The following is a 14,113-nucleotide window of genomic DNA, read 5'->3' as shown; positions in this document are numbered from 1 at the left end:
CCTTCATGCACATGTCCAACCTAGTCAGATTGAGGATACACAACCTGTTGAAAATGAAAGTGATGTTAGCAGATCACCTCAATCCAAAATAGAAGACAAACCACTTGATATCCCCCCACCTAAAGTGAACAAAAGGAAAAAAATGACACCTAATAAGGGACCACAGACAAAGTTGGTCACTTCCCCAAATACTAGTCATGGTCAAAAGAAAGATTCTGCCACATCATCACCAAAAGCATCCACCACATCAGCATTTAAAAAAGCTTCCTACCTTCCCCAAAAACCACCTACATCTTCATCAAAACACACTGACCCAACCACCACAATTAAACCAGCAGAAACTGAACCCCCCTTACCCTCTTCTCAATTTCCTAGCTTTAGCTAAAATGAGTTTCCAAACCTTTCTCAATTCTCATCCGTAGAGTTTGTGTCAACTGCTGAGTTACCTAATGTTGACACAAATTTTGTGCATGACTATGATTGGGAAGATAGTAGGCCAGACAGCCCTTTGAGATGGAATGATCTAATAGGTTTTGATGGTGAGTCTAGTGATGATGGAGATCCAACATACGAGCCTGGGGATGAGGGAGAAGGTGGTGGAGACAAAGAAGAGGAGGGTTTAGAAGATGAAGGTGCTTTTATAGTGGGTCTTGAAGATCTAGATGCTGAGGCAGCTGAAGATCTAGAAGATTTTCAATACATTGAAGCAGAAACTGATGAGAGTGATGATGAGCTAAGGGAAGCAAGGAATAGAGTGAAGGATTGCAACTCTAGGATACTTCAAGTAGCTGAAAAATTGGAAAAAGAAGTCTGTGAGGGGAAGGTTGCTGATGAAAGTGGTGTTGGCAAAGCAGAAGCAGCAGAAGGAGGTTAGAGAAGTGACTGTGATGAGGATGAAGACATTGACACCCCAACTGGTAGTGATGATGAGGTAGATGGTGTTAAGGGAGAGTTAGTGAGGCCTGATGGTGATTTCAGCAAGTTTAAATGGAAGGTAGGTCAAAGGTTTGCAAATAGTTCAGACTTTAAGTATGTTATAACTAAGTATGCAGTCATGCAAGGGAGGGATTTGAAATACACTGTTAGTTGGAAAGGCAAGCGGAGGTTGGGTGTGAAATGTGTTGGAGATTGCCCCTTTTATGTGTACTGTTCCATGCATTCAAGGGATTCAACATGGATGGTGAAGACTGCAATTGATTCACATACATGCCATAGGAATATGAGTAAGAATAGGCAACTCAAAACCACTTGGGTGTCAAGTCCGTTGCTAGAGGTTTTTAGAGCTAGGCCACATTGGCCAGCTAAAGTGATTGTGGAAACTGTAAGAAGAGCTTACAAAATGATTGTGTCTAGAGACTTTGCATACAAAGTCAAGTATAGGGCTCACAGAATGTTGCATGGATCTATGAAAGAGCATTACATGAAGGTTGAGAGGTACTTGAAGGCATTGCAAACTGAGAGTCCAGAGACTGTGTTGGAGTTGGTAGTTGCTCCACAACCCCCCAATGTTTCAAAGACTCTTTACATGTTTTGATGGTGTTAAAGAGGGTTGGAAAACAGGATGTAGGAGAGTGATATGTGTTGATGCAGCTTTTCTAAAGACTTTCTTAGGGGGTCAGATTTTGAGTGCTGTTTCTGGGGACCCTAATGAGCAAATGTATCCTATTTGTTGGGCTGTGGTGGAGGGAGAGAACAACCTTTCATGGGAATGCTTCTTCAACCACCTCAAATCTTGCTTGGACCTAGGAGATGGTGAAGGCATTGCTGTGATTTCTGATGAGCATCAGGTAAAAGTTTCTGCTTATCTCCTTTACTTGGTATTTGATTTCAATGGTAAATGTTATGCTCATTTTTTGGTGTGGTTTTGTTGTTACTGTAGGCTATACTAAGTGCAGTTGCTGTAGTGCTCCCAAAGGCAGAACATAGGCACTGTGCCAGGCATATTTATGCCCTATGGCACAGGACTTATAAAGGAGATGAGATGAAGCTGTAGTTTTGGAAGGTAGCCAAATGCTATAATGAAGCTGATTTCAATGAGGCAATAGAAGAATTGAGTGAAATGAATCCAGAAGCTGCTCTTGCATTTAAGAGGTATAATCCTAGCTTCTTTTGTAGAGCATTCATGAAGCCATGCATAAAAACTGATGCTATCACAAACAATATGGCAGAAACATTCAATGCTTACATCATTAATGCTAGGACTAAGCACTTAATTTTCATGTTAGAGGATATTAGGGTAGCATTGATGCAGAGGTTAGTGAAAAAAAAGACAAGAAATGGAAAAATGGACCTCTGTAATTAGTCCTAGAGTACAAGCTAGGTTAGAGAAAGAGAAGGAAAAGGCAGCAAACTGTGATGTAATGCCTTCCTCTGAGAGTAAGTTCAATGTGAGATTCTACTATGATCAGGTCAATGTAGACTTAGTTGCTAGGAGTTGTAGTTGTAGAAAGTGGAATATGGTAGGCATTCCATGCTGCCATGCTATTGCTTGCATTTATTTTCAAAATAAAGAACCTGAGGCTTATGTTGATGATTGCTACAAAGTGGAGACATATAAGAAGGTGTACAGTGGTTGTATACCTCCTTGTGAAGGGGAGAAGTATTGGCCAAGGATTCCATGTAATTTAGACCACCCCACCAATCAAGATTGGTCCTGGGAGGCCTAGAAAGAACAGGATTAAACATCCTCTAGAGAATCTTAAGAAGCCAGGTTCTTTGAGTAGATCAGGCATAGAAATGACTTGCTCCATTTGCAACAAGAAGGGGCACAATAAGAGGGGATGCCAAGAGAAAGACTCTGAGCCAACACAACCACCTGCAAATAAGTCCAAGGGAAGACCAAGAGGTGCAACTTCAACTCCTCAACCAACACAACAACAATCCCAGTTAGCTTCAAGTTCAAGTCCTGCTACAGGACCTACTCCAACAACAACATCTGCCCATCACAACACTTCAGCACAACCCATTCAGTTAGGAAGGGGTGGAAGGATGATTCTGTCTGGTGAGGGGGCTAGAGGTGTGTCTCAAACCATGACTAGATCAAGGGGAAGAGAAGGGGGAGACTCCCAGTCTGCTGAAGCACCTGTTGCAGGACAGGGGAGAGCCAGAGGAAGGGGAACTACACCAGTTTTAGGTGAAGGAAGAGGAAGGGCTAGGGGTAGAGGAAGAGCAAAGACACCAATTGGTTTCGGTGTCTTATTTGGTGATGATGGAAACCCATTAGTAAGCTTCTTTGTTTTCTGATTCTTTTGGTTTTATTATTTTTTTTGTTTTTTTTTATAAAATAAAGTAATGCCTTATGTCTCTGATTTTTGTAAATAACCATTAATTTTCCTTATTTTTATTTCTGTCTTTATTTCTCAGGTACCAGCAACAAGATCAAGACAAAGATCTGTTTCTGAGCTGTGATGCAGGTTTTCAGATCAAATTGTGCAGCACTTGAAGTTTGTTCAGTTGTTGTGTACTTGCAATGATGTGTACTTGTTTTTTTTTATTCAAGGAACTTTGATTAATGTAATTATTTAGTTAGACAATGATGTTGCTATTTTCATGTGTATGTGCACTACAAGTGCTGGTAAACAATGGATTCAAGTGCCTATTTTGATGTGTTTTGGCACACTATTCTGATATGTATAATGAAGGATTTAGATACTATCATTTTGTGCAAAATTTGTCATTATGATATGTATGAGGCAAAATTTTGTGCCATTTCTGTCTTACTATGTCTTAATATACTATGTCAAAACAGGTGTGCAAATGTAAACAAACACTACCCAAATTCCATATATTATTCAACATAGCAAAATCCATTACAACCCTTACTTATGAGTCAAACTAATTAAGGAAAAACACAACAACAAAAAACATCCAAGAAATCAATAATGCCAAGTACAAACTATTTCCAGTCCTACTAATGTTCTGCCTCCCAATCCTCAATTCAATGACTTTATTCTTCAGCTCTGTTAATTCTTCCTCCAAATTAGCTTTCTTCAACGACAATTTCTTAATTTTTTCATCTCTGAAACTTTGTTCAAGCTCTAACTCGCATATGATTGTATCCTTTTCCAACAACTTGAATTGGTACACTTCAACATCACTGTGCTGATTTACCCATTTGAAGAAATCGCATTGAGTATCCTACACAAATTAGAAAAACATTAGGAAAATAAGGCTACCAATTGCAACAATTCAATATTAATTTGTAACTTACTGGCCACATAGGACACCCATAGAATTTCATCCCAAAATTAGGGCCCTTCCTTACTGTCTTAATCAGAGCTTCAATCCCACAATTGCAGCGAACTTGCGCATTCACAGCCCTTCTATTGCTTGAGGATGAACCTGATGCGTGTGAATTAGACCTCCTTGCAGCCATTATCAGTTGACAATGAAAGGAATGAGAAAGAAGCAACAGGGGAGATCGAAGAGAACGAAAGAAAGAACAGGGAAAGGGGTTAATTTATAAAAAAAAGTGGAAATAACCTAACGGTTATAATCCACGTAGGCTGTTAATTGAAGTCAATGCTTGACTTTACCCCAAAAACAAGCCAGTTAGCACTTTAACCTGCAAAAATCGGTTACCCATTTACTTGTACCATTTAGGGAAGAATGACATGAAAGGTGGTGTTATTCTAGGATAATCAAAAGGTGGTGTTATTCCTTGAAGACCACTTAAAGGTGATGTTATTTTTGACAAATTTTCCTAGGTTTAAAACCCTATTTTAATTTATACATGACTCTTTATTTTTCTAAGCGTATATAAACTATTTTAACTGATAAGTGGTTTATTTGACCACTTATTGTGTAAATTTAAACCCGATTTTGCGATCATTTCCCCTCTTTTTAACCCAATTTTGAATGAAAATGTTTTGTCTCGGCTTTCCCCCTCTTGGTTTGTGTTTTTCCATGTTTTGCAGGTCTATGGACTCAATTAGGCAGGCTTTCGGTGCATGAATCGTGTTTAAGACAAGAGGATTGAGGATTGGAGAGGGCGCTCCAGGGGAGCGGGCGTGCACCTCTCATGGAGCGGGCACTCCTCGACTCTAGCTACGTTCTGCCCAAGTTCAGGTGCTGTTAGGAGCGGGCGTGCTCCTCACCAGGAGCGGGCGCTACTCCCTTTGAAGATTGAATCTGCCCATGCTGCTAGAACAGGGGAGCGGGCGTGCATCATGTGAGGAGCGGGCGCTCCTCCCTGACACTTTCAAATCTGATCCTTCATTGAAGCATTCTGGAGAGGGCGTGCAGCCGAAAGGAGCGGGCGCTCCTCATTGTGGAGCAAGCGCTCCTCGCTGGGAATCCGTTTTCTTTTGAAGGATTTCCCTATGTGTTTCGGGGGAGTATAAATACTTCCCCTTTAGCTCATTTAGAGAGAGGGTACAATAGCCTAGTTTTCAGAAACCTCTCTTAGTTTGAAACATTCCTTAGGATTAATTTAGCTTAGTTTTCATCAAATCAAATAATTCTATTAGTGAAATTCAAGAATTATTCTCAAAGTTTGGCAATTTGTATTCAACATTTGAAGCTTCAACTAGTAATTTCTCCAACCTTTTTCCTCTTAATTTCAGATTTTATTTGGTATTTGCATGTTATTTAAATCTTCTTAGTTCTTGGTAATTTGTTATTGGATGATAGTTATTTCAATTGTTAACCACTTTTCCCCAATTATTGAAGTATTTAGAACCCTAATTCTTGATTGCATGTTGATAAACATGAGTTGTGAGTAGTCTTCTTGCTAAGGGTTGGGTGAAGCTCGACCTTTTGGGTTAACTATGAAAATGTGGGAGAAGCATTGATGTTTGTATTGCAATTAAATTGATTATATGAGATTGCTTGTTAGTTCCTCATGATAGGTTTAGCTACCCTTGACTTAGGAGCTTGATAGTATGATATGCCTAATTTGACATGGAAGTTTAAATTGAGTACGTCATTACTTATTGTAATTTGATTATGTATCATCTATTGCTAAACTAATGAGGAATCTAAGTTTAGTAGTGTGAGTTGTTTTCTAATTGCATGAGGTTGATTTTACATATAGTCCTTGCTATATCTTGTCTATTCTACTCCCCGTTTGCCTATTTGCCTTGGTTGAGTGGATCTCATTCCCTAGTATCTTTAATTCATTGATTTAGAACCATAGTTTGTTTGTCTTCTTGACGAACCCCAATTCACCAATTGACTTCGAATTAGCTTAAGTGTAAAGATCTTTGGCAACCATATCCCGTTCCTTGTGGACCGAACTCTTACTTGTCATTATGCTTGGTTTGTAAGGTGTTTCTTAATAAATGTGTTTGATTGAGTGTGGAATGTACAACCGTTCTAACGCGCATCAAAATGGCGCCGTTCAACCAATCTTACCGCGTCCCCAACACAAAGTTCAAATTCCCCCTAATGGTAATGTCTCATGACTCCTCGAAGGAGCTGAAAGAAAAATAGACCAAAGAAGGTTTAGAGCACTCGACATCTCAATGATAAATACCCTCTCCATATGCTTGTGAACCAACTCCCTCCACCGTCTATGGCTTCAACTAGTCTACTAACATTACAAGACTCAAGGAATACGGCACAAAGTTAAGGCATAGAGAAAACTAGAAGTGCTTTGCAATTAAAGTCAAGCTAAGATATATAGCACTAAGAGCAAACCTAAAGAGGTTTCTAACTTTGACCCAAAATACAAACTATGAATAAACTTGAAACAAAAACGCACCCCCAAGCTTGTTTAATCGCTAGGGTGGTGGCTATTCATCACTTCTTCCCTTTTTTTTTTTTTTTTTTTTTTTCAAACTTGGGCATTTACATCACAAACTATTATTTATAACAACTTAAAGATTGAACTAAGGAGACAAGAATGACATGCCTTAACTTTGTGCGATTGAACAATACATAACAACTTCATATTACTAAGAGTAGTTTAGGCCGCAATGTAGTATAGTGGTAAGTATTCCCGCCTGTCAATTTGGTAGGAAATGTGCTTTCTTGTGATGCTTTTTGTGCTATGTATGGAGAAATTTGAGATTGTATGTGGAATGTTTGGCATGAAAGGCTTAGTCTAGCCTTTGGGACTTGTGGTAGGATTCATAAGGTATTATGTTCTAGTTTGCATGCCTATTTTAGGTTGGTTGTTACCCTTTTCACGTTTTTATGGCATGCCTAGGCTAGAACAATTGCATATTGATGTTTTTGTCTCACTTCTCTTTATGTGTGTGCTATTTGGAGCATCTTATCTATGGCTTTGATATGATCATGCTTTGGTTGGTTTGATTGTTGGTTGGTATCATGGTTGATTGGCATTGTTCTTGGTCTTGCTTGATGATGAATTTTGATGATGATTTCCCTTAATATCCAAATTTCTTTTTCTTATCCTCTAACCCCTCTAACATCCAAATTCCCTAATATCCAAATCCCTAATATCCAAATTCTTTAATTAGTTTCTCTTTCCCCCATTTTCAACATATTTCCAAATCCCTAATACGCCTAAGACCAAAGAAAAATAGACCAAAAAAATTTTGTTTGGCCGTGAGGAGGTTAGTCAACGACCTAATTTCCCCGCGCTCAAAATGGCGCCGTTGCCGGGGAGCGGTGTTGTTGATAGCTAATTGATTACTTGAGTCTAGTTCACCATAAAAAAAATTTCAAAAAGATTGTTTCTTTTTGGCTTCACTTGTAGCCTTGGTACTAATTGCTTTTGTTGAGAGTGTATGCGCAGAAATCATAACAGGATCTTGGTACCTTACGATCCCGAGATTGAGCAAACTTATAGAAGGAGAAAAAGAGCCGGTTCTAGGCTGTTTACTACTCCCCCAGCTAGAGAGACCAATTTTGAGGAGGATCGAGATCAAATGGGTGACGCGGAACCACCACCTCAAAGACCTTTAAAGGAGTTGGGAACTCCGGGAGCTTATAGAGCTTCAAGCGGCATTGCTCCACTCGTTACTCAAGCCAATGACTTCGAGATTCGGCCCGCAATGATTAATTTGATTGAAAGGAGGCAATATAGTGGAGCAAAACATGAGAGCCCTCTTGCACACTTGAACGAGTTCGAAAAATATTGCAACACGATCAAGGTAAATGGGGTAACTCAAGAGTTTGTGAGACTAAAGCTGTTTCCCTTTTCTTTGATAGGAAGGGCTCTTGAATGGCTTGAGAAGGAGGTGAGGCCTAACTCCTTGAGAACTTGGGACGAGGTCACCACGGCTTTCTTAGGAAGATTTTATTCCCAAAAGAAGACGGTCGAGGCAAGAGCTTTGATCCAAGGTTTCCGTCGAAAAGCTAGTGAAACCATTTATGAAGCATGGGAACGATACAAGGAATATCAAAGGGAGTGCCCTCATCATGGCATTCCGTCATATCAAGTGCTTCAAATTTTCAATGGGGGCTTGAGCCCACAAGGAAAGACTAGCTTGGATGCAGGAGCGGGTGGCCCGATTATGAACAAGACGGAGGAGCAAGTCATAGAGATAATTGAGGATGTAGTGAGGCACCACATGGATTGGCAAGAAGGAGAGAGATATTCTCTAAACAAGGGAGGAAATGCGGTTTACTCCGTTGATCACCTTAATGCCATCAACAATTTGACCTCCCAAATCGCCAACCTTGGAAAGGAGATGACGTCCATTAAGGCAAAACTGGAGACCTCTAGTTCAACACAAGAGCATCCCTCCCAATCTAAGGGGAGAGGTATGAATTCTAACTCTTCTCCCTCTACTTCTAATAACATGCCTCATGGATGTTTGTTTTGTGAAAATTGTGGGTCTTATGACCATGATACCTCTTCTTGTAATTATGATTTCCAACCCCAACCCCAATACGAAGATGGTAATGAAAATGAAAATGAACAAGTCAATGCCTTGTCTTATGATAATAGACATAGGAATGATAATCAAAGATACTTACCACCAAATAGAAGAGAACAAGGGGGGAATTCCTATAGCCAAAGAGGAAATGATTACGATTACCATAATCAAAATCAATGGGGAAATAGGAACCAAAGGGACCAAAATCCCCAAGGTAACTACAACCAACAAGGTGGTTATGGTAACCATAATCATAATAATCAAGGAAACTATGGGAATCAAGGGCAATTTCACCAAGGGGGAAACTCTAATAATCGGAACAATTGGAACAATAATAATAATAGAGGTTCTTCTAATCAAAATGCGTCCAATTCGAATGTTAGAGGTAATAGGGCTTCCCAAGACAACCACTATGCACAAGCACCACATAGTAGGTCTAGCTTGGAGGAAATGATGGAAAATCAAACTAAAATGTTCAATTCTTTCATGGCCTCAAGTGAAAAGAAATTTAGTGAAGTGATGACCCATGATAAAATGCTAGAGACACAAATTTCACAATTGGCCAATTCTTTGAAGGAAGGGACTAGCACTTCTAAACTACCACCCCAAGGACTAGATCCTAAGAGGCCCGTAAATGTTATATCAACAAGGAGTGGTAAAGTTTTGGAAGAAAGTGTTCCTAAAAAAGGCAATGAGAGAATGAACATGAGTGAGCCTCCCTTTAAAAGTGATTTTGAACAAGAGAGAGAGCAAAACCATGAGAATGAAAAGGAGAAAGAATGTGAGAAAGAAAAAGAATTTGAGAAAGAGAAATATTTTGAAAAAGAGAGTGAAGAGAGAAGAGAAAAAGAGAGAGAAACAAAACAATTGCAAAAACTACCATATCCTCACAAATTTGTTAGAAACAAATTAGATGTGCAATTTGGAAAATTTCTTGAAACATTGAAACAAATTCACCTTTCAATTCCTTTTACCGATGCTATCAAGCAAATGCCTAACTATGCTAGGTTTTTGAAAGATATTTTGAGTGGAAGGAGAAAGTGTGAATTGGTTGAAACGGTGAGTCTCACCGAGAATTGTAGTGCAATTATCATGAACAAGATGCCACCCAAATTAAAAGACCCCGGTAACTTTTCTATCCCATGTGCAATATACAAGATGCAAATTGATAATTCTTTGTGTGACCTAGGGGCTAGTGTTAGCCTAATGCCATACTCGGTATACCAAAGACTTGGGATAGGGGAACTTCTACCCACCAACATCACCCTACAATTGGCCGATCGCTCTATTAAATTCCCAAAGGGTAAGGTAGAGGATGTTCCTTTAAGGGTGGGGAAGTTTGTAATCCCGGTGGATTTTGTTGTGTTAGAGATGGATGAAGATGTTAACATTCCAATAATTCTAGGAAGACCTTTTCTTGCTACTTCGGGTGCTTTAATAGATGTTCAAAGTGCTAAAATTTCACTAAAAGTAGGAGATGAGGTGATAGAATTTGATTTGAATGAGAGCATGAAATATCCAAGCTCTAGTCTTGATAATTGCATGATGATTGATACTATTGATTCTATTGTAACTTCTATGCATGAGCACTTGCTCACTACTAACGATGCCCTTGAGAATGTCCTTTTGAAAAAGGAAAAGATAGGTGACCAAAGCAAAGAGATGGCATTGTATGAAGAGATGCTTGAAGGAAGTACGGAATCAAGCAATGAGCAAGTGTGCATGGGAATCACAACACATGATGCATTAGAAGTAGCTACCTCAAGAGAAGGTAAGGGTGTTCCAATGGTAGAGTTGAAACCTCTACCATCACACCTAAGGTATGAGTTTTTGGGCCCCAATTCAACTTTTCCGGTTATTGTGAATTCTTCTTTGAACGAGTGCCAAACTCAAATGTTATGTGGTGTTTTGAGAGATCACCAAGGTGCTTTAGGCTATACCATAGATAACCTCAAAGGTATTAGCCCCGCTTTATGTATGCACCACATAACACTTGAGGAGGGTGCTAAGCCTTCCATTGAGAGGCAAAGGAAACTCAATCCTCAAATGGGGGAGGTGGTGAAGAAAGAAATCACCAAACTCCTTGATGCCGGCATCATCTTCCCCATTTCGAGTTCTAGATGGGTTTCCCCTGTTCATGTGGTCCATAAAAAGGGAGGAATGACCGTAGTTGAAAATGAGAATGGTAATCTAATTTCAACTAGAATGGTGACCGGTTGGAGGATGTGCATAGACTATAGACGTCTAAATGCATCCACCAACAAGGATCATTTTCCTCTCCCTTTTATCGACCAAATGCTTGAAAGACTAACCAAGCACAAGTATTATTGCTTTCTTGATGGTTATTCGGGTTTCTTTCAAATCCCTATAAACCCGGATGACCAAGAGAAAACAACTTTTACTTGTCCCTATGGAACTTTTGCATATAGGAGGATGCCCTTCGGGCTTTGCAACGCACCGACAACCTTCCAAAGATGCATGATGAGTATTTTTGGGGACATGCTTGAAGCCGAAATGGAAGTTTTCATGGATGATTTCTCGGTAGGGGGCCTTTCGTTCGAGGATTGTTTGTCCAACTTGGGCAAGTGCTTGACAAGATGTGAGAAGGTCAATTTGGTTTTGAATTGGGAGAAATGCCACTTTATGGTGGAAGAGGGAATTGTACTTGGTCACAAGATTTCAAGCAAAGGGATTGAGGTTGACAGGGCCAAAGTTGAAGTGATAGAAAAGCTTCCGCCACCAATCAATGTGAGAGGAGTAAGGTCATTTTTGGGGCATGCCGGGTTCTACAGGAGATTCATCAAGGATTTCTCACAAATTTCTAGACCCCTAAATGCTCTTCTTCAAAAAGATGCCATCTTTATTTTTGATGAAGAGTGTCTCCACGCTTTCAACAAATTAAAGGAGGCTTTAATCTTAACTCCAATTGTGCAAGGGCCAAGATGGGATTTTCCATTTGAACTTATGTGCGATGCAAGTGATGTTGCGATTGGAGGAGTATTGGGGCAAAGGGTAGAGAAGAGGCTTCACGTGATTTACTACATGTCTAAGACTTTGAATGAAGCTCAACGGAACTACACCACAATGGAGAAAGAGTTTCTTGCCGTGGTTCATGCTTTTGAGAAGTTTTGGAACTACCTCATTGGTTCCAAAACTATTGTTTATACCGATCACGCAGCCATTAGGTACCTTATTGCAAAGAAAGAATCCAAGCCACGTCTTCTTCGGTGGGTCCTTTCTCTCCAACAATTTGATGTTGAAATCCGTGATAAAAAGGGGGCCGAGAATGTGGTTGCGGACCATCTTTCCCGACTAGAGAATGTGCAAGCTAGTGATGATGAAATCCCTATATGTGATGAATTGAGAGATGATATGCTTTACATCTTGAATGAAAAGGAGCTTCCTTGGTTTGCCGACTTGGTAAACTACTTGGCTTGTGGAGAATGCCCACCCGATTTCTCCAAGAATCAAAGGAAGAAGCTAAAAAGGGAAGCAAGACATTATGTATGGGATGATCCCATTCTCTACAAACGAGGAGTAGACGGTTTGCTCCGTAGGTGTGTCCCGGATGAACAAGTGCAAGGAGTGCTCAAGATGTGCCATTCCGATCCATGTGGAGGGCATATGGGAGCCAAAAAAACTGCATTGAAAATCTTGCATAGCGGTTTGTGGTGGCCTCACATCTTCAAGGACGCTTGGGGATTTGTGAAGACTTGTGACCGGTGTCAACGAACCGGCAACATATCCAAGCGCAATGAGATGCCCCAACAACCGATTCTTGAGCTTGAGGTATTTGATGTATGGGGTATGGATTTCATGGGGCCATTCCCAAATTCTCATGGGAATCAATACATCCTTGTGGCGGTTGACTATGTATCAAAATGGGTGGAAGCCATTGCCTCCCCAACTAATGACCACAAGGTTGTCATGAAGATGTTCAAAAAAGTCATATTTCCAAGATTCGGCATTCCAAGGGCGGTGGTGAGTGACAATGGTTCACATTTTGTTCATAGTGCTTTTCAAAAGATGCTAAGAAAGCACGGGGTCCACCAAAGATTCGGCCTTACCTATCATCCACAAACAAGTGGACAAGCGGAAATGTCTAACCGTCAAATAAAGCTAATCCTCGAGAAGACGGTTGCTAAGAACAGGAAGGATTGGTCAGAAAAGCTTGATGACGCTCTATGGGCATATAGAACGGCGTACAAGACCCCAATAGGCACAACTCTATATCGTCTAGTGTATGAAAAATCTTGTCATCTACCGGTGGAGCTTGAGCACTGGACCCAATGGGCGATCAAGAAGATTAATTTCGACTTGGCTAGCGCGGGAGAGCAAAGATGGCTTGATTTGCATGAGCTTGAAGAGCTAAGGTTGGAAGCTTATGAGTGTGCTAGCAACTATAAGAATCGCACTAAGGATTGCCACGACCGGAACATTGAAAAGAAAGCATTTCTAAAAGGCGATAAGGTACTCCTCTACAATTCTAGGATGAAATTGTTTCCCGGGAAACTTTTATCAAGGTGGAGTGGACCTTTTGTTGTCAAGGAAGTGTTTCCTCATGGAGCCGTGGAAGTTTGGGATATGGACGGCAAAAGATCTTTCAAGGTGAATGGGCATCGCCTCAAGCTTTACTACGAGGGTGCTCATGTGGGTGTTTTAGAATCAACTCAATGTAATCTTACCTCCTGAGTGTGGAGGTCGTCAAGCTATTGACGTTAAAGAAGCGCTTCCGGGAGGCAACCCGAGTAAAAAAAAAAAGAAAAAAAAAGAGAGAGAAGAGAGAGTCAAGAAAATTAAAGGAGTGAAAAATAAAACAATGAATGAGAGAAGAAAAGAATATGAGTGTTGGGAATATCTGATTTTCGCCAATATTGTTGAATTTTGTTCTTGTGGTTTTGATATAGGTACTTGAAGCAAAAAGAGCCGAAGAAAACAAAACAGGAAGCTGTCAACAGCTAGGAGCGGGCGCTCCAACACAACTGCAAGCCCGCTCCAAGCTCAATGTACGAAACAGTAGGCTTCAAGACTGGTAGGAGCGGGCGCTCCAACTCAACTGCACGCCCGCTCCTGTCTGGGTTAGCAAACAGGTTTCAATCATAGCATTAGAGCGGGCGCTCCACTATCATTGCACGCCTGCTCCTGTCAAATGCCGTAGCCAAAATTGATTTAAGGAGCGGGCGCTCCAACTCACCTGCACGCCCGCTCCTTGCTGGGTCAGAAAGTCAGTTTCTCAACTACGGCTTGGAGCGGGCGCTCCAACATCTCTGCACGCCCGCTCCAAAATGGTTTTAAAACAGGCAGAAACTCTTTCTTAGTTAGGA

The 14,113-nt window shown here is 40.6% G+C and overlaps 1 protein-coding gene across 1 annotated transcript; it reads left to right on the top strand.

The window, feature by feature from the left end:
* The first annotated feature begins 12,887 nt into the window (after nt 1-12,887).
* On the top strand, nt 12,888-13,481 carry LOC110701561. The gene has a single exon (XM_021879194.1). It carries the CDS (start codon nt 12,888-12,890, stop codon nt 13,479-13,481), a length of 594 nt encoding a protein of 197 aa, XP_021734886.1.
* The last annotated feature ends 632 nt before the right edge of the window (nt 13,482-14,113 follow it).

This window comes from Chenopodium quinoa, unplaced genomic scaffold (genome assembly GCF_001683475.1).
Source record: "Chenopodium quinoa cultivar QQ74 unplaced genomic scaffold, ASM168347v1, whole genome shotgun sequence".
NCBI lineage: Eukaryota > Viridiplantae > Streptophyta > Magnoliopsida > Caryophyllales > Amaranthaceae > Chenopodium > Chenopodium quinoa.
The sequence above is the reverse complement of the archived record's forward strand: the minus strand, read 5'-3'. Positions and strand labels throughout refer to the sequence as shown.